Here is a 20,442-nt window from a genome sequence, read left to right on the forward strand (position 1 = left end):
AAATGTCCAGACTTCTGATATTTACTTGACATTTTCATTATGTTAAATTTTTTTTTCGTGAAATCATTATAATTGACCAAGATTTCCCGCCCATCAATAATTTTCAACAATGAATTAACAATTTTGCCCACAACTGGCAGTCCCATATTTTCTAGTGCATAGATCCCAATTTTTTGCAATTTCCACTAAGAAATATGATCAGCGTAATAATGCATAGAGGAAATGTGATTGAATCATCTACCAGTCGTTTTAAGATTATAAAATAAAAAAACATTTTCAACATGAATGGGCCACCATGTTTGTTCATGTTCATAGATTTAGTAGTCTTTGACCACCTTTCATAGAGACTACTGTGCTTTGAATTAAGGGTGGTATGATGTCGCAAGAGCTTTTCATGTAATGGGGGTGGGGATCGCTTTCTAAAAATAAAAAAACCAAGCTCAACATTTCGTTTCTTCCTCTTTTTCCAGTTTTTATTCTTTGTAAGTTTATAGCAATAATTGAAAACCATCAGTATGAATTCATAATCCAAAAGCCCTGAGAATGTCGTGAAATTTGGAAAACTGGCAGCTTTGCCTTTTTCCTAAATAAAAAAAATACTCCTTCTTTTTACAGAAATACCCCTTAAAACTTTTAAAGTACAGGTATCAAACTGTCAGAAAGCTTTGAAATGTCCATTTAAAACAGTTTTGCTGAAACATCTATTTTGAGCAGCCAGTCTTACTTCTTTTAATATTCTCTCATCCAAGCTGGCAGACGTCCTCCTTCCCTTAAATCTTTCTAAGGACCAATGATCTAACTTGATGCTGCTGTTTTTGTATAACATATGTTTTATTTTTAGGATTTATTTACTTCACTGAAAGCTTACATATCAAAATATTCACTTTTTCTCCCTTCCAATGATAGGATGCAGGACAATCAAACGCTGTATATCAGAGCATTTCGCCACCGTTCTGTAGTCCAAGAGCGAGCACATCCTCCGGTGTTTCGAACATCATCTATCACCAAAGTTTTCAGACAGCAGCTGCAGTAGCAGCGGCATCTAGTGATGTTGACAACCACCTTCACCACAGCATGGAGGAGGATGACAGATGACCGCAATGAACTCAAAAGTAAAACACGATAAACCAAAATTCAATTATAGCCAGTGACTTCACCGAGTGTTCATTTTTCTTAACATTATAAACAATTCTACATAATATTTTACATAGTGTGTTTGTTATCAAAGCTTTTTTCTTTTTAATGTTTTTTCATTACGAGACTTGTAAAGTTTTTAATGAGATGTAAATATATTTTTTAATTTTAGTATCGCAATAACTTTTACCGCTGCGAAGAACAGAAATCAAGACGATAAACATTTTTTTTTTCTTTTCTTTCCCAGTTTGACTGGAAATGATTTGCAGATCAGTTGTACTGTTGGTCTGTAACGTAGACGTTGTTGTTTAGACTGATCGTTTATGGTTTGAATTTCTTTTATTTGAAGTGGTATGTGTTTATGATGATGCCTTCAATCTGATGAACACTGTTAGAGCGTTAAATGTGTTGCTCAAATTTTCATTATTAGCTGAGGTTTTGGATTTCTTTGATTGGTATCATGCCTGTCACATTTCTATAGTTCCTTAATCATAATAAGACAAAGAAATACATTGGTATGTATGTCTGATACTTACAATGGAATGCAAAATGTCTCTTACTGCTTTAGGGGAAAGTTCCGATTTTGTCATTGTATGAGACCTCTTCAATCATATTTTGCATGCGTGATTAATTTTGTGACTGCTGTCTAGTTGGGTTGGTTTTGAGAAGCTTGAATACCTGCGCTGATCTATTACATTTTATACTATGACTGTAAAGTTGCACAAACAAAATCAAGTCCTGAGACTGACTGCATAAAACACATGACCTGCAGGCTATCTGTGGCCCATCACCGATTTTTAGAAAATATCTGAAACACTAAAAGACGAGCAGGCCACTGAGAGTTACATACTGTAATATTTAGAATTCTGAGCTACTTTCAGATTCGCAGGTAACATTTGACACATTATTGAAGCCAAATCAACAAGTAGGGGAACCCATGGGCCCAAACAGTTTTTGGGAGCTTTTTGATGATTTCATGTAGTTCAGGAAGAAAGAGTATGCATCTTCAAAATGCATGCATAATTATGGAATTCACAGAAATTCTAGAAAAAACCTTAATAAAGGGAATTATTCCAAAATAATTGAAAGAAATAATTTCAGAATTGTTGGAAGAAATAATTTTAGGATTGTTGAAAAAGTTTTGGAATTTCCAAAAGAAATAACTTCGAAATTTGTGAAAAAAAAATTCAGGATTAAAAAATGAAATGATTCTAAGATTTATTGAAAGAAGTAATTTCATAATGACAGAGAAAATTTTCAGAATACTTTAAAATAATTTCAGAATTAATAAAAAGTAAATAATCAAAAACTTTCAGAATTGGTGAAAGAAATAATTGCAAAACAAACAAAAAATGCCAGTTATTTGAGGACCTTTTTGGCACCTATCTGTTAAGACACCTCTGTAATTTAGCCCTCGTGAATCTGACTCCCATCTTACAATTCTAAACGCAGTAGTATGAGTTGGTGGCCCACAGGCTTCATTAGTAGTTTTGATTTGGCCTACCACATCTTGAAGGTTGAAGAGCCCTGCTGCAGGGCTGCAGCGGGTCTGGTGCCCTGGGCGTCGGACTAGGGGAGGTAAAAATTTCACACTTTAACTTCTCCTTCAACACTATGAAGGGGCGCCAAAATGCATGCTTGCCTCTGACTGACCAAACATTTAGTTGCAGCCCTGCCCTGCTGTAAAACATATATTCCAGACTCTACCTCAAAGCCGGGCTGGAAGCAATCTCGACAATGGGATAAGTTCAGTATCAGAGTTCTTGTATTCATTCATAGCTTTAAAGCATACAGAAGTGAAGAAACTGGTTCATGGCACCTATCTTTTTGTAACAGCCCCTTTGCAGACAAGATGTTGTTTTTAGAAGTTATGTAGATCCTACATCCTGATACAGAATGTTGTCTCATCTACAACATTGACAGGCTGTGAATTTGACATGTTTGCCAGCAACACTGTGGGGAGCTGTTTGCTGTCTCAGTCCCAACAATTTTCAATTTGATGAACATCAGAATTGTAAAAAACAATGTGTCGTGAAAATAGGATAGCTCATTCATGATATGCTGAAAATGGGTACAGCTAAACAAGGTTATCTTTACACCAGGGGTCTTAAACCCTGTCCCTGAGAACAGCTTATAAATTGCTATTTAATAATAGCAAAGTTATAGTTAATGAACTAGTCATTTTTAACAATCACGTCCGGGTCATACATTTAATTCCAGTGTGGCCCAACCCCTTGGGGTAAAGGGCTTATATCCCTCATGGGACAGAGCCTGGGCCACATCTGGTTTTACAGTCATTTTAAACATTAAATTTGGACATATCCACCATTACAAAAAATTGCCACTGAGCACATTAATAATTGAGAACCACTGCTCTTCACTACAAGTATGTTGAGGCTGAGAACAGCTAGCTGGACAAGATAACTTATCCACAATGCCAAACATGTGAACAGAAAAATGCTGGAGATTGTTAAAAACCTTGCTTTTTGTTGAGTAATGGCCTCCTCACACGGGAGATACTGAAGTCTGGCAACTTATAGGAGACTCTGTATCAAAGTGTTCCAACACATATATTGCTATGGTGCTCTTCACACCAAGATATTGGCGATGAGATATCCTATGTGACTGAGTCACTGACAACTTGGCGTGCTAGTTGAGCAAAACATTTGTAGGGTAATAGTATTTCTTCATATTTTTGTGTCTAGGTTGCACTATGAGTGACCATGCCTTGGATTTAATGTATTTTCTTTTGAAATGGATTTTCTTTTCGACTGGAATGCATGTAATGTAAATGTAGGTCATGCACACACGTGCATGTGGGAGGATATAGAAAAAATCCCATACCCCTCCATGACGAGCTCGGTTATATTTTTTCTAGATATGTTACCAACATGATCTGCTCTTATCAAAGTAAAGTTTCTTCATCTTATAGAACTACTTCTCGTTCAAAATAATGGATATTTGCTATGTCTATGACTTACTCCTGGATAATCACTCACTCATCAGGGCTTACACATTTCTTAAATTGTGATACTTCTATAATGTAGGCATGTCTGAAGTTAATTCCAGGAAAGGGTCTCTTATCTCCTCATTTTATAGAATGCTAAATTTAAAATATGATGTAATTCTGTGGCTGAAAAAATGCTGCCTTAATGCATTGGCCCACCTTCAACGTCAAATTTTGAAGAGTGAGCCTGATAATTTCTAGGCAGAAATTATTGTGGGTGGGAGGCTCAGAAAAATCACTTTGCCCAAGGTCCCATGATGCTCTTAAGATGACCCTGTGCTAAATTAATAGTCTACAATGAATAATTTTTTCAGTGTATGGATATACCTATAATTTTCTTCTATTTCGTCTTTTATAGCAGAGATAATAGTGTAGGATAATAATTATTTATAATATAATGATAAAAATATCATCTCTCCATCACTGTTAGAATAACTAGAAATTTTTTTTTTCTACCCTGATTTATGATTTACTGAAAGATAAGAAGGTGAACTAAACTCTGTGTCGTTTTTATTCAATTTCCCAGGCTTTGAAATTTTTTTTAGTTGTGCCGTGTGATGGAGAATGGGCAACACTACTCATTCAAGTCAACTTGACTTTCCAGTTGAGGCTGCTCGAGATCGATTTCAATATCCCTTTGGGAGGAGACCCTAACTGTACAAATTTTCAAGCAAGCAGAAACTATGACAAAATTTCATTTGAAGGCATCATGTGAATTTTTTCATGAATGTTGCAGAGATTTTTGTTTGATGCTAGCCATCAAGCACATTAAAGTTGTCAGATTTTTCCCAATATTATCCTAACTGTCATTAGCCAAAAAAGCTATTATACACGATTTCTTAACAATTGACTCTTGTTCTTGGATCAAAATAAATTGATTGTGATCGCTTGTAAAATCTCTAATCTCTCTCAGAACCATCTCAAGGCCATAATTGATTTTGATATGTAACGAATGAGATTTTACATAGAATAGAATCTCAAAATCGTATTCATGTTTATTAATATTTTTTAATAGTACATAAATTAATGGAATGTGTTTTTCAGCTTCAGTTCAAAATTTGTTAATAGCAGTGCAGCATGTTCTAGCGCTAAAAAAAATCAACCCAAAAGCTTGATACTACTGTTTTTTATCAGAGTTGGAATTTTTCTCAGTGAGGGTTGTATAATTCGTCACGAAGCAGTACTTTTGAGAGGTACAATTGCATGTATGTTATTTTTATCGTTGAAAGAAATATTATAAATAGTCTCGTAGTTGTTTTATTTTGTAGGTCTTTTTTTTTGTGTGTGTGTGTGAATAACCTTCTGCTTGATGTGTTGTTCGACACAAGATTCTGATTTCTGCACATTTGTTTGGTTTTTAAGCAATTATTTTTTTCAACTGATCAGGTTTTTCATGGCAGTTGTTAAATGAAGAATTATTTCCCCAGCTTGAAATCTATTCGCACACCATTGTCAAGGTTTGTCTCCGTCCTGAGAAATCCATCTCATCTCGGTTCTATAAAAAAATTTCTTTTTCCTCTACTAGCCTATTTATTCACACTTGTTTGGTGCAGTTCAGAATCTGATCCTAATATGTTTCAGAGGGGCTGGGTGGATCTCTTGGAATGGAGACAGTGTTGTGTGTGATTAGACCTTCAAAGGGCTATTGTTTGTGGATTTTATCCTTGACGTTTTTCTTTGACTTGAGTGATAGAGTTTCGTTTTTCTGTGTAGCATCACCTAGAAATGTTTGCAGATCTGTAATATTAAAAGAAAAGGGGTTTTTTTTTTTGCAATTCTGCTTATGAATTGGCAAGAACTATCGTGTTGTGATTGGTTGTTGAGCAATAGAAGTGTAAGTCTGAAGACACTGCCAAGGATGTTTTCTGACAAGCCTCTTGCGAAATTGAAAGATTGTATTCAAAGTTAGCAAAATTTATGATTTTTTCAGACTGCGAGTAAACTGTATTTCAATGTAATTCAATTTGATCCTGGAAAGATGTAGTCTGTGCAATCCATGCAGCGCTTATTCCAAGAAATGTGCAATTATGCTAGATGCCAGTTAAAGAAGAGCAAAATTAATTTCACTCATCAATTAGTCTTGGGTGTATCCCTGAACACCATAGGTCTTACAAGCACCATAACTTTTCAACGTTTTTGGCCTTGAAAATACTTAAATTATTGATAGTGCACATCGCTTCATTACCCTTGCGATCATATATTCTCACTCCCTTGCCCTAGCAATCATATACCCACAGTGCTCTCATGGCAGTAACACTTATATGAGAGTTAGTCATGTGGAGTCCAATTCTTACAAACAACTATACAGAGTGATTCAGAACTCATGGCCAAAATGTTGAGTGACACCTAAGCAAGTAATTTTTGTCATACAATGCATGATTCTGACATAAGTGGTCAACCACTAGACGACACTGTCATTTGAACACATAAAGCACTGGTTTTTACACTTATCGTCAATTCCATCCTGAATTACAGAAGGGACAGCTGGTTTGGGCGCGGTAGCCCGGTCGATAAGATGCTCGCCTAAAGTACCAAAGGATATTTAGAGGTGTCGCGAGTTCGATACCCAGTTCGTCCTTGTCAGAAAACTTTCCTGACACAGGGGTACAACAAAAAACGGCGACTTGACCGCAGCAAAAATTGCTACCGCAGGGAGTCCCCCATCGAGGGGTTAGCGCACCAACCTCTCGATGAGTATGAAAAACAAGCCTGCCGTTCGGAATCGGCAATAAATTGTAGGTCCCGGTCTAATTAGCCCTCGTGTGCAGAAAATGACCGTGGTGCGACAAAAATGATCAAATGACAGCTGGTTTCACAAATGAGGAAAAAAGGCGGGCATGCATTTCATGCATGGTGCTGTGAACATAAATGCTGTGTAAGTCTGAAGACACTGCCAAGGATGTTTTCTGACAAGCCTCTTGCCAAATTGAAAGAATGTTGAGCAATTTCCCTGCCGCCTGAGCAAAACAGGCTCCTTTGTCATCAACATAAGATACAGGGCATGCCAGGAGTGAAGATGCCACAATAAGCCCATTTTGAATAGACACCGGTGTGATGGCGTGAATGTTTTTCAGTCTGTCAATGGCCTTATTGGAAACAATTCCTGTACAGTCTTTGGGCTTACAGACAGGGGCAGCTCCTGAGGAAGATGAGAAGTTGTGCATCTCCCTAGAAAATTTTGTCATTAATTTAATTCTTCAAATCGATTTAATTGCCAACTTAATATGATTGAACTACTTTTAATTCAATGACTTTAATAACATTAGAAAATAAATATTTTCGGAAGAGCTGATTATAAAAAAAAATGGTCACCCTACATGTTTCTAACTACCGTGGTTTTGCGGCACATTCCATTCTGCGCCAGCAAGAGAGAGCTTTGATAGTTTGAAACATGGGGAAGAGAAAGAGTGGGATAATTGTTACATAGGTAATTATGCTGCTTCTTCTGACCACGTTGATGAAAAAACTCCCACAAATACTGATGCTGCCATCTGTCTTCTATCTTTTAAATTGGAATATAACTGAATAAAAAAATATAATATGTATTTATGTATTAGAATATAATACATCTTTCAAATAAGAATGTCTTTAAAGAAAAATATGTTTTTCATAAAAAAAACGATTGCTGATGGCAATTGCTGAATGACAGATGATAATTTTCAACTTGTTAAGATATCAGTTAGGCTTTCTGTACAAATTATTGATATTAATGTTTCGTTGATAGAGTATTATTATTTTTATGTTGCGTGATACATGTACAGATAATGTGAAAAATAATTTTATAAACAAAAATACTAGATTACCCATATCTAGGACCCGATTTTGCCTCATAGGGCCCTGGGTAAAGCAGAAATTAGTGAAGTCTCCTTGCAACTGGGGTTAAAGACATTTGCATAGGTGCCAGTGCTTCCGATTTTTCAACCTTATTAAAATCTTCCGGTCGGAAATCTAATTCTTCTCATTTTTTATATCTTCATAGAAAAATCCCTAAAAGCCTTCAAATTGAGTTTTGTTTGAATGGAAAATTCCCAAGAAAATACTCTTTCAGTCTTATTTTAGGCTGACCCCGTTTTCTCAGGGAAGATATGGGGAATCACAATTTCAAGTACAAAAAATCAGTAGTCGCCAAATATGAAACCAAAAGCAAGCAAAGTGGCTAATTATAGCTAAAAAATTGGGACAGCCAAAAATGTCCCAGAAAAACGGGACTTATATATGGTCATCCATTGACATTTCAAAAACAGTGTTTTAAAGTTTTCCCTTTTATTTCTGTGGCACGTTTTCTTTGATGCGGAATGTGTCATCACATGATAAACTACAGATTTTTCAAGTCCATGAATTAGCACCTATGCATTTGGTTAGTCAGTGAAATTATATTTAAATTTTAGGGCCCCAAAATCTCATGAGGTCCAAGACAATTGCCCTACTTGCCCATGTGGAAATTGGGCCCTTCCCATATCATAAGACGATGTGAAATGATTTTATCACCCCCCTCCATACTAAATTTTTTGTGATGAGCCACCACTGCTTACAGAGCCCATTCTGCCGTTCATTATTACATTTTCATTTGCAGTGCCATACATTAAATGCATCTCCATCTTTTCCTTATTCTTTGAAACCAGCCATCCCTTTTGCTATTCACAATAAAATTGAAGATAAGTGACAAAACCAATGATTTATGCATTCAATAACAGCACAGCAATTGTCTAGCCATTCACCACTTGCATTGCGACTGTGTCTTGTGTGATGAAAATTTCTTGTTTAGGTGTTTTTTTATCACAACAACCCCAGAAGCCCAGAAACATGTTTTGAGAACCATTAAGTTATAACACTCCAGGCTCACAGCTAACTCTTAATGCATCAACCCAACGCAACATTAAAGTTCCAGTTGAGTCATAAATGTATGCTGCAATTGCTGGGAAATTTTTTTTTAATGTTTCAAACTCCTGATGATGATGCCAACCACTTGTATAGGGAAGAATGTTAAAAGACGACCGCTCTTTAGTCTGAGAAAATAATTCTTCAATCAACTTTTTTCACCCCTTCTCTATGTAAATAAATTATGTATATATAAGGCCTGAAATCATGTTGTTAATTGATTGTGCTAGTTGATTGATACTATGTAGAAATGTGAGGTGAAGACCATAGGGAAGCGTTGACAGTATTCTGGATAGCAACGTTTCTTTTTTTTTTTTTAGAACACTCTTTTGAAAGATTTAAACTTTTTTCGGATATTTATGTGACATTTTTTTGCAGAGGGGGGGGGGGAGAATAGGTTTTTCATCTCAAAAAACTGACATCATAATGTACCGCCAAAATCTATTGATTATGTAAGAGTTTTCGTCATCAAACCTTGTTGAACAAAAAAACTCGTGTTATTTCTCTTCATCATTGCTGAGTGTACTCAACCTTTCTTTTAAGGCTATTTAAGCCAGTGAAAGCTGCAGGAATCTGATCCTAATAATGTTTGAACAATGTGATGGGATGGTAGGACACACCATATATCTGTTTAAGTTGGCATGTAATGTTTCTCAATAGTTATCTTTGCCAGTGTAAAAAATTCCTAAAGGTAGGTCCATACTACATGTATTCTGACTTGTACTCGAGCAATTTATCAAGCTTGTGCATAATGTGGATTTCAGAATGACTAGTCTTGAGACAAGCAATAAGTTGGTGAGTTTTTGTTGTTACATCGAAGTGACTTGTGTCACATTTCCTTGATCATGTGGCACTGCAGTCACAGCTAGTTTGTGTGCTAGTGAAGAAAGAAAAATACAAACATGGCTAGCGTGTGTAGCATGAACCTACCTTAAGGCAATGCGCCAGAATGTGGTCTTGAAAATTAAGCATACTTGTAGGAGCCAAAAAGTTTGTTGCTCCATTCGAAATTATCTGCATATCTGAGATTTTTTCATACCATTAATTCCAGTTTTGTTAATCACATGAATATCAATTTTTTTTTCATTGAATGTGTTTTGATTTCTTTTTTAATTCTTTATGGCAATTAGTAACATAGAAGAGGACCCAGAGGTAGCATTATTTTTTCTGGAGGGCAATGGCAACATTATTTCGTTGATCCTCTGCATCAGTTGGCCGAGCAGCATCTTTGAAAAAAAGGACTAAAGTTTGACGTAATCATTTTCCTCTGGAGCCTCTGTCATTGAGCTTAGTCATATTTTTGATTGCAGACCTAGAAGATGGCGTGTTTTCATTGACTTCTGTTTCTTTTCGAGAGAAACTGCTGCAGAGACCATCACAAAAGAGAAGCCAAGTCTAAAGCACTGACAGGAGGAGCTAGGGTTGCTAGACATAATATATATTCATCAATTATTGTACCCTCACCGAATTCTCACATTGCCGGCATTCTGTAGACATTGGCAGACACCAGCTTTTGGTAGTCTAGTCCATTCTTGACATGCCGGAGAAAGTGACATTCAGTAACAATCACAGACTGCATTCTGAAAACCTAAATCGGTTTGAATTTCATAACAACAATGAAAATTGAGCGTCTAATTATTGCTCTACATTTAGTTATTGTCTATCTAATACACAATACAGATGGGTTTTTTTGGTTTTTTTTTTTTGGATGTTGAGAGATGGAAAAAATATGGTGTCACATTTCTGTATTACAACATTGTTTTACCACTCAATTCTTAAAAATGTTTCACTCTTATTCCACTCATGATCAAGTAGTGCAAAAATACCATGCAGTCTATGTATGTTTTCATTTAATTCATCTCACCTGCCAAATGAATGCTTAGTATTCGGTATTATTTAATAAATCAAGATTTGTGGTAGCAAAAGCAAACATGAAGCTGCAGACATCTGAACATAGCATAGCTGCCAAGTCTCCTAAACTCCCAGAAACATTCTTATTTCCATCTGAATTTGGACCATGATTGTAAAAATATCTACTTTTAGGAGGGGGATTATTTCCAAACAATTTACCTGAAAAAAAATATTTGCTTTTGTTTTAATTCCTGAAATGATGTAAATTGTCATTCCATCAAATAACAAAAAAATAAAATACTTCATTTTGGGGAACCAAATTCACCAAACAACGAATGTCAACTCAGGCTTTTGACATTTAAAATTGGCGAGAATCTGCTTTAGCCATATGTCCCATTAAATCAGTATATCGTGTTTCAGGCCTGATGGCGATTTTTTTGTTGTTGGCTGATTTGATTTCATAGTAGTAACCTACTGATTGGCGATAATTGGCGACTTGGTGTTAATCAGTGATTTCTTTTGTTTTTAGAAAGGAAAAACCCTTGCTATTTTGCTTTTACTAATGAAAAATCTTTTTGATATTTATTTTTGTACAAAATTCAAGTACGTACAAAAAGCTCCCTAATTCTCATTGTCTAAAGTTGACAGCTATGGCATAGTTCTTAAAACGAAAAGTATCCTAAAATCCAGAGGACAGACAGTGTTAAAATTAACAAATTTAATCAATTGTTAGAGTCCAGATATTTAATAATTATACCGAATCTGTAATTTTCTAGCATGCTGGCTATTATGTAAAATGTGGTAATTGGGGGGGGGGGGCAGGTTCTAGCACTTATGAGTCAAGTAAGGGTTTGTTTGAATTGTTTTCTTAGTGCAAGTATGGTGAGATGTCTGTTGAAGTTCACGTCCTTCAACAACTAGAATAGACAGCAACATTTAAAAAAAACAACCATGAATTTAGATAATTTTAACCTTTTTCAAAATTGGTTATTTTTTTTAAAACTGTTTCGCTCAAAATCAAGCCAATATTGATACAAACAAGTCTGTAATCATAAATGGCACAAGACTCGATGTCATTGTCACAAAATAAAATTCACAGCTCCGTCCAGCTGATGCAGAGGTTAGTCGTATGCTCACACCAAATGGGAGCAGACGGAAGTAATGTCTCATCTTCATTCCACGAAAAAAAAGAAAACAAATTCAGTTACTCTTGAGTCTTCTGCTCATGTGATGCTGTCTGTATAAACTGGAGTGTTGGATTTGTGTGTCGAACCAATGTTGAAATCAAATCAAACTGTAGTATGTTTGTGTGAATATTTTCGTCCAAATATATATAAAGCAGAACGGGTTTAAAGCTTCTGATACTGCCAATTTTACTAATGTTTCATTGCAAAAAAATAGTCATTAAAATATGTCATTCTCTTTAGCATGAAAAGACAGCAGCGTTTTTTAATGTGTAAAATACTGTTTTCTGATTGTTTTTCTAAAGATGACGCCAGTCTCGCTCATTAACGCTGTGAATCTAATTATTCCTTGAGACTTGTACGTTCTCGAAATCGCCATTGCTCATTATGTATGTATGTATGTACTGGTTTACCGATGAAAATAGCAACTAAGTCAAAATAACTATTGTTGAAGACAAGAAGCGAGTGTCATGCTGTTGCCATGAGACGATTAATCGAGAGATGTCGCCATGCTTCAAATATGCCTTGCTACTCATCTGTGAATATCATCATGCTCACTGTTCTAGTAACTATTTAAAACTTTCATAATTCCGCATCAAATTTGTGGTCAGTTTTCCAGATACGAAAAACTAGAATTTAGAATCTTTTTAGGATTATTAGCATTTTTGATTCATAGACAATTTTGGGGGGGAAAGGGAAAGAGCATGTTTCGTTCCGTTTGGCTTACGAAACACTGTAATTAAAGTATTTTCTGAAGGTTTAATGAGTTGCAAGCTGTTTCCAGGCTATTAGGCCGTGATATGAGGCATTTTCTTCCTGACGTTTTGCCCACGTCTGTGGGAGATGTCCTCTGAGGTTAAATGCACATGTTTCTGCGACAAGCAAGAATGGCTTCGTACATCTAGTGTCATCGAGTTGTTCTCTATATAGACTTCTGAGGCTTGATCAGCTGCAGAAGAGCCGCATTCGCTAGCTTGAGTGGATGTGTCGTGGTCTGGTTGGCTGTGTATGGGGTCTAGTGGTGATTGGCTGTCAAAATAATTTCCCTTATGGCTCTTGTTGGGGGGGGGGGCACATCTCGACTCTCTGCTCCACTGAAGTAACACCCAAGTTGGATGCACCTTCATCATATCCTCCTTTTGATTTCTGTTGTTGTGATTGAATATTTCAATAGCTTCTCTTTGAAGGCAGACATAGTAATACATTTCAGACGATATTACACTAGTATTTTCAAATTTGATTTGAGACAGGTAATCTACTGGTTGGCGACATGACGCTAATCAGTGATGGCTAGTGGCAGTCACATTTTCGCAGAGGGCGGAAAGTCCATATATATATTGTTTTTCAAAAAATCCCTTTTATGTGTATTTATTGTGCAGAATTTTAGATCCACATGAAAACCTCCTTAATTCTCCAAAGTTGGCGGCTATACTTTTAGGGGAAGAAAATTAATTATCCAGGAAAAAATTAAATTTGAAAATAATGAGGTAATGTTGTTGAAGGTATATTATTATATGTTCGTCTTCATAGAGGAGCTATTGAAATATTCAAACACAACAACATAAATCAAAAGGAGGAGACAAGGAAGGTGTATCCAGCTTGGGTCCTGTTACTTCAGTTGTACAGATAGCCGAGATGACTAGAGCCAGAGAGCAAATTACCTTGACAGCTAATCAGCACTAAACCCGACACACAGCTAATCAGAGCACAACAGATCCACTCAAGCCAGCCAATGCTGCTTTTATGTGGCCGATCAAGCCTCAGAAGTCCGATATATAGAGACAACTCGACAACACTAGATGTACAAAGCCTTTCTCATTTGTCGCAGAAACCTAAGTGGGTTTGACCTCAGAAGATGCCTGCCACAGATGTGGGCAAAACGTCAGGGAGAAAATGCCTTAGACCATGGCCCAATATCCTGGAAACCACTTGCAACTCACTGTGTAAGTAATTCAGAATGTTCTAAAAATAGAAACTTTTATGTGATCAGCTTTGATTTCTATCGTTTTCCATTCCCGTTCTTAAATTTTCTTTCACACTCAATCTTAATCTAATCTGCAGGGCCACAACTAGGGGGAGTAGATGGGTCTCGTGTCCCAGGCGCGAGACCCAAGGGGGGGGGTGCAAATTTCATTCTGAAACTTCTCCTTCAACATTACAAGGGGGCGTCAAAATGCTCACTTGCCCCTGGTGACCAAGCATCTAGTTGTGACCCTGCCACTCTGTAGGATCCTGTATTGTCTCGTTGCTGTCTTTTCCCAGAGGAGGCCAGAGAGGTTTGAGGAATAGAGTATCTTTTGGAAGTGCAGGATTCTTTTTTCATTTGTGTATGAGCAATATATTTTGCGTTGTGTGAATGAGTGTTGCAGCTTATATATATATATATATGCAATATGTTCTTGAGGAAATTGTGTAATAAGATACTGTGTCTTAATATGAATGTATTTAGGTGTAATTGACAGTAATTAAAAAATGTAGGCTCTCGCATCATGGCACCAGAAGTTAAAAAAATTCTGGGCTTTATAGTCAATAGGGGTCTTCTCGCTGTCCAGAGATGGCGAAAATCATGACTGACTTTACTATTCCCTGGATAGCTGAGAAGATGTCGTTAAGGTCATGTAATTGACTCAATCACTCCTACATAGCCGAGAATGATCGCCAGGTGATGATTCAAGCAGAACTATGGATATTGACTGATGTACAGAGGCTACAGCATCTAATTCTATTAAAAAAGTTTGTTATATTTTGATGTGAAAGGGGAAAGTTGTTGCATTTTTTTTTTCTTTTCCTGATCACCGCAGTGCATTTACAAAGCTATTTCTATGCAAGTGAAAACCATTTTTTTCACATGAAATGGTATTTTCTGACATGTCAATTACTGTTATAACGTTTGGTGACTTGTTAGTCCATAATATTGAGTGCTTCCTGATATTATGCAACCGATACTTGCCATTGTACTATAATAATCTATTTGAGCGTTTATATATTTTTTTCTTCGCATAAGGTAGCTTAACTGCAATTAACATGAAAATAAAAAACTTTGAATTCACTAAATTATGTTAACATATCAAGTTCCGAAGATAGGTCTGTATTGGAGCCAAAAAGAGAAAGGCAGCATTTGGACAACACTCACTGTGTTTGCGAAGCATGGATAATCAGTATTGCAGGTGATAACACTATGTGAACGTTAAGAAATATTTAGGTCATACAGATTTGATTGACACAAATGGTCACAGGGTGGAAAACAATTTACTCACAATACCGAATATTACATCAATTATTCATACTCCCCATTCAAGTCAATTGTATGCCATTTGGCTGGGAGTTTTCGAATGGCTGTGGGGACCCATCTATGGACTCATTTGGCCTGTAATTCCTCACATATTGCCAATCAAGACAATAGTATGAGAAATCAAATGTTATGTGCCTGTTTGCCATAATCCACATTTGCTGCTGCACACAATGTTGAAAGTTGTCCTGTGCTCACAATTTGCCTAGATGCTGCTTTTTCTCAGCACACCAAAACCATGTGTCAATGGATATTACCTCTTGGAAACCCCCTCCTCTTTCCACAAAAATCATACTATGAATCGCTAGCCGTGATAATTACCTTTCATCTTTTTTATCTATGCTTGCAGTAACAGCGTCAGGGAGAATAACTCGTAATTGTTCGCCAGCTAATAGCACATTTCACATAGCTCACAACTACTGGTATCTATTTTTCTATTTCACTGTCATCTGAATTTGTTTACGGTAAGAGAGGGCTTGTGTCAATCATTTCTATACGACCACCTTCCTAGTATATAGCACCACTATTGGTGAAAATTGTATGACCATCTGTACAGGAAAAAGACACCACCATAATCCAACTTTTAATGATCACGCTTGTTGGTGAATATGAGATCTGTGGGCATGATCCCGAAACTACATGATGAAAGATTTGCAAAGTTTCTAGCAACATTTTCCCAAAATTCAAAAACGTATTTGCTGACTAAGCAAATATCTCTGCCTCTAATCATAGCTGCTTAGTCTGCTGATTTTTGGCTGGGGGGAATCCCTAAAAGACTTCCCTGGCTTAAAGGGTTAATGAAAAATCATGGGAATTAATTCCAATCAACCAAAGTTGGCAGCTATACCTTGTTATAGTGGATCACCTCAATTCCAAGTTAGATCCTGCATACATTAATTGCAGATGGCGCACAAACGCTTGTTTTGTGTACTTCACACAGTTCGTAGAGTGACGTTACCTGACATGCAGAGTTCCAACAATCCCTGCTTCCCAGGTATAGTCTATTAATTCACATGCTCCCTTTGATAGTTCATTATAGAACTTGTCTTCAGACTTTTGTACTATTCTAGACCAGCATTCTCCGTCAATTTATTTTTAGATGATGAACAGTCGTTTGCGTCTTTAGAAAGTTTTTCCTTTTCTCAAGCCAAATCAATCATTGAAATTTAAAATTTTAATAACATTTGTTTTGTTTAATCATAGTGACATTTTAATTTAGGGTTTAATCTACTTTTTTTGTTAAGCTTGACTGAATAGAGCTAACGAATGAAGAACAGTTTGCCATTCGAAGTTAAAAGAATAAACTTGAATATTGTTCCTTTTAATAATAATATTGTAAACGAGCATGTTTTGTTCTCGCATCACTATGAATTGCTCAAGTTTTTTTTGTATAAGTCAACACAAAAACTCTTTCCTCGGCCATATAAAGGTTTCCCCCCCCCTTTTATGAGATTTATTTGTTTAAAAGGGAGTAAAAATGACATTGTTTGAGATTACCACTGTCAGTGTGTATATTATGTATTTTTTACCGAAATAAATTGTTTAATAATTTGTTTTCATCAACAGTTTATTCCTTGTGTGTCTCTCTGTACATCTTTCACTGATTCAATTAACCAGTGTTTCTCCAGTGTTTTAATATTTTTTATTAATGGGGAAAACTATAACTGAAGTCTGAAATTCTCTTACCAAATGAAAGGAAGGCTAAAAGACTTCCTGTGGAATGAGCAGCAATAACATGCGAGACATTTAAAAGTCAGATGTTAACAAAAAACTTATTATATATCCACTGCTAAACACAGCGTGAACATTTCCTCAGAATTCCTAATGAATTAATGTGTACCTTTCATAAAGATGATTGCTGGGGAAGGGTACATTGTGTTCAAGTACTGGCCATCTACCTTCCAAATTCAAAAGCAATAAGTCAGCACATTGTTGCCTGTAAAAATTACGCATGGATTTCAAATGCTACGTTACGCTGTGAAATTCCTGTGAACTGTGTAGATAGAATGGAGGAAATTCAAACTATGAGACGCATTAAGTGTTTTCACTTTTTTGTATATAATTATGAATTTTTTGCTTTAAAAATATATAACAGTGAATGCTTGCACGTTTAGTAAAGCAAAACACCTTTTTTCAGAAAGTTTAAGAGGAACTATTTTATTGCAAAAATTAGAAGAAAAAAAATGTTATTTGTAGAGTCCGGAAGTTTATAGGTAAAAAATGACGTCTTTTTTTGCCCATTTTCAAACTCTTTTGGTAAAAATGTCTTTTTTGAAATTTTCGTGCCATAAATGACTATTTTAACATAGTTTATTAGTGAATTTCAGTGGCCATAATCTGTAAAACTTGGAAAATTTTAAAAAGATCAATTGTTTCAAACTCAGTGTTAATTATCGTCAGAAAGCCCCAAAACCAGTAATGCAAGAGATTGGTGTTGTCCTGCATTAACTTTGTTTTGACCTGATGGTGTTAGACGTTAATGCTTTTGTTCCAGATGAAAGCAGTCCATGTTAGAAAGACAGAACAATTAGAAATTTTTGTTTCTCCACATTGCTTCACATGTCTCACTCAGGCATTGCACTGTGGTTATGAATTGACATCATGGCTCACACAAGGCGGAGTAGGAGCAGACAGGGATGTGGGGGCCCATGTTTTGATTTCATTCTTGCACCATAAATGCATTGAAAACAACCATTGCTATTTATTAAACATACATATTTAATATTTGATTAAATTGACCAACTTCTCTCTAAGGGGTGTGTGACAGATGCGACCATACAGGGTCCCGCGTTTGAAGTCCAGCATATGTGGTAATATTTTTTTTTTTTACAAAAATACAACAGGATAGCCATGTCTCAACTATAGAAATGATTACAACAAATGAACAATAATTATTCAAAACATGAGGGAGCCCCACAGATCATTTTCTCTATTGGCTCTGCATCTAGTAATGGTGCCCTGGAATCGACCTGATCCTTAGGGTCTACTAACATTTTATTTTGTGCTTGAAATCTGTTTAACATGGATAATAATGCAATTATTATAAACCATAAGTGCAACCGATTTTTCAGCTCGTTTTTGGACCCTTAATACCTCTCACACACTTTTTAGTTATCTTCCTTCTAAAAACTATAAATGCCTTTTTTTAGTCTTTTTTTGCCTGCCTATTTCGACTATTTTTCGTGTGTGAACTTCCAGGCTCTAGTTATTTGTATTGATATTTATCTAATTTTTTGATGTATATGTTTATAGTAAAAGTGATAAATCGGTTATTATGCATACTTACCAATTGGTTTGATAAATTTATCACTTTTTTTACCAGTGACAGCACAACACTCAATCATCATAACTAAAAAAAATTACCACTTTTACCTGAGGCAATGCAGAATAATCAAATGTCGCAGGTAGATTTCATAAATACTTGAATTTATTGCCTCTATCTTTGATTATGCACAAGTGTAATTGGTGAATATGAAAAAAACTGCAAATGAGTCGAATATGTGATGAATACTGTCGGACACAGATATAATAAATTCTACTATCGTACCCCAACATAATTATAACAAATTCTATGATCATACCCCGATATAATCAAAGTCTGATATAAATTAGAAGTCCTAAATTAGTGGAACACTTTCAGAAATCAGGTCTATCTGAAACAGTCCCCAACATTTCAAAAACTTTGGTCGGCAAATGAACTTTCCCAGCGTAACTTTCGTTACTTGAACTGTTCCAGTTTAGGTACATAAAGCTTTTATGGTGACTTTTAAGTATATGGCAATACTGTTAACAAGCAATTTTTTAAAGGAAGCCATAGAAATCATCTGTTCCTCTCTCTCAAACTTTTTCATTGTGACGAGTTAACTGAAATTAGCGATGAGTAAACAAGGGTTTAATAACATTGTTTTCTATGAAAGCTACACAGGCCAGAAAAAAAACGACTTATTAGGGTGATGAGTACTATAGTTCATATTTCCATTCTGCTAGTAGTAAAACAATTATCCATTCATTCTTCTTTTAGATTTACTTTACTTTAGATTTTATATTACACAGTGAACAGCACTTGGTCGAATCACATCACAGACAATGTTATCACTTTTTCATGGACCAGCCACTGTGGTGGTCGAGCGGTTATAGTGACGGACTCGCTATGCGAGGATCCGGGTTCAAACCCCACAGTGGTGGTCGGCTGAAGTTGGTTTTCTGTGGTTCCCAACTTCAAGGTGCAAATGCGAGCCGATCTCCCCGTTAAAAAGCCTCGCCACAGAGAGCAACAGTCCTACAACAGTAAATCATTCAATCATAACACTTCACTCATAGTTTGAAAAATAGACGGAAAAAAGCTGTATCTCTCTCTACCATCCCACCTGTAGGCCATTTGCTGAAGTTAAGAAAGACTATTAATACCTCTACTTCAGTGCCTTATGTCACAGTGCATGAAATAAGGAAGTCAGGGTAGTGTCTCCAGTGATGTAGATGGTAGCATGCTTGCTCAGTTTGCAAGAGGGTTTGGGTTCAAGTTCACCTCTGCATAATATCCGGGAAACATCTGTTTCCTTGAAATATTACCATGTATAAACATTCCCCCACTAGGACCACCAAAACCATAATACGAGTCAAGTGGTGTCTTTGTAAAAACTGACCCGCGTATAACCAAACTCTCCGTAATTTTGGAATTTTTGAACAAAAAACTCAGCTTTTATACGCAAGTACTCTCGTCCCAATGTACTTTTCATGGTGTTAATCCTTGTGTAACAAAAACTTTATAGCGTGTTTCTACAGTTCTTTTAGTATTGTTATATAGGCATTCTACTGTACCTGCAAAACAAATTGAACTAAGTGAATTACCAAATTTTCTACACATTGATTTATTGCAGTAGATTCTCGATAATCCAGCCATGCTTAGTCCAGCCCATCCAGTATAATCAGGCATTTTCTTGCCAGTTATTTCGTTCCCTCGCAGAACCATTTCTTTTTACAGGAAAAACTTATGCATATAAACATGTTCCACAAATACACAAACAATATAAAAACACGAAAAATTTAAAAAAAAACAGCATACGCTGTGTGTGACCTCAAGAGACTATATACCCCCTACA

The 20,442-nt window shown here is 36.1% G+C and overlaps 1 protein-coding gene across 5 annotated transcripts in view; it reads left to right on the forward strand.

Annotated features, from left to right (window-relative positions):
* The window catches only part of LOC149066962 (uncharacterized), an 86,217-nt gene extending 69,315 nt beyond the window's left edge, over positions 1-16,902 (forward strand). For all 5 annotated transcript variants that reach the window (XM_089252925.1, XM_089252928.1, XM_089252930.1 and 2 more), the window contains one exon: positions 907-16,902. In XM_089252925.1, the coding sequence (XP_089109051.1) occupies positions 907-1,095 (189 nt within the window). In that variant the 3' untranslated portion in view covers positions 1,096-16,902. The remainder of the gene's footprint in view (positions 1-906) is intronic.
* Positions 16,903-20,442: the final 3,540 nt, after the last annotated feature.

The sequence above is a fragment of the Pholcus phalangioides genome, unplaced genomic scaffold (assembly GCF_987345545.1).
Source record: "Pholcus phalangioides strain wild (caught in Gottingen) unplaced genomic scaffold, Ppha-v1.0 ptg000031l_1, whole genome shotgun sequence".
Lineage (NCBI taxonomy): Eukaryota > Metazoa > Arthropoda > Arachnida > Araneae > Pholcidae > Pholcus > Pholcus phalangioides.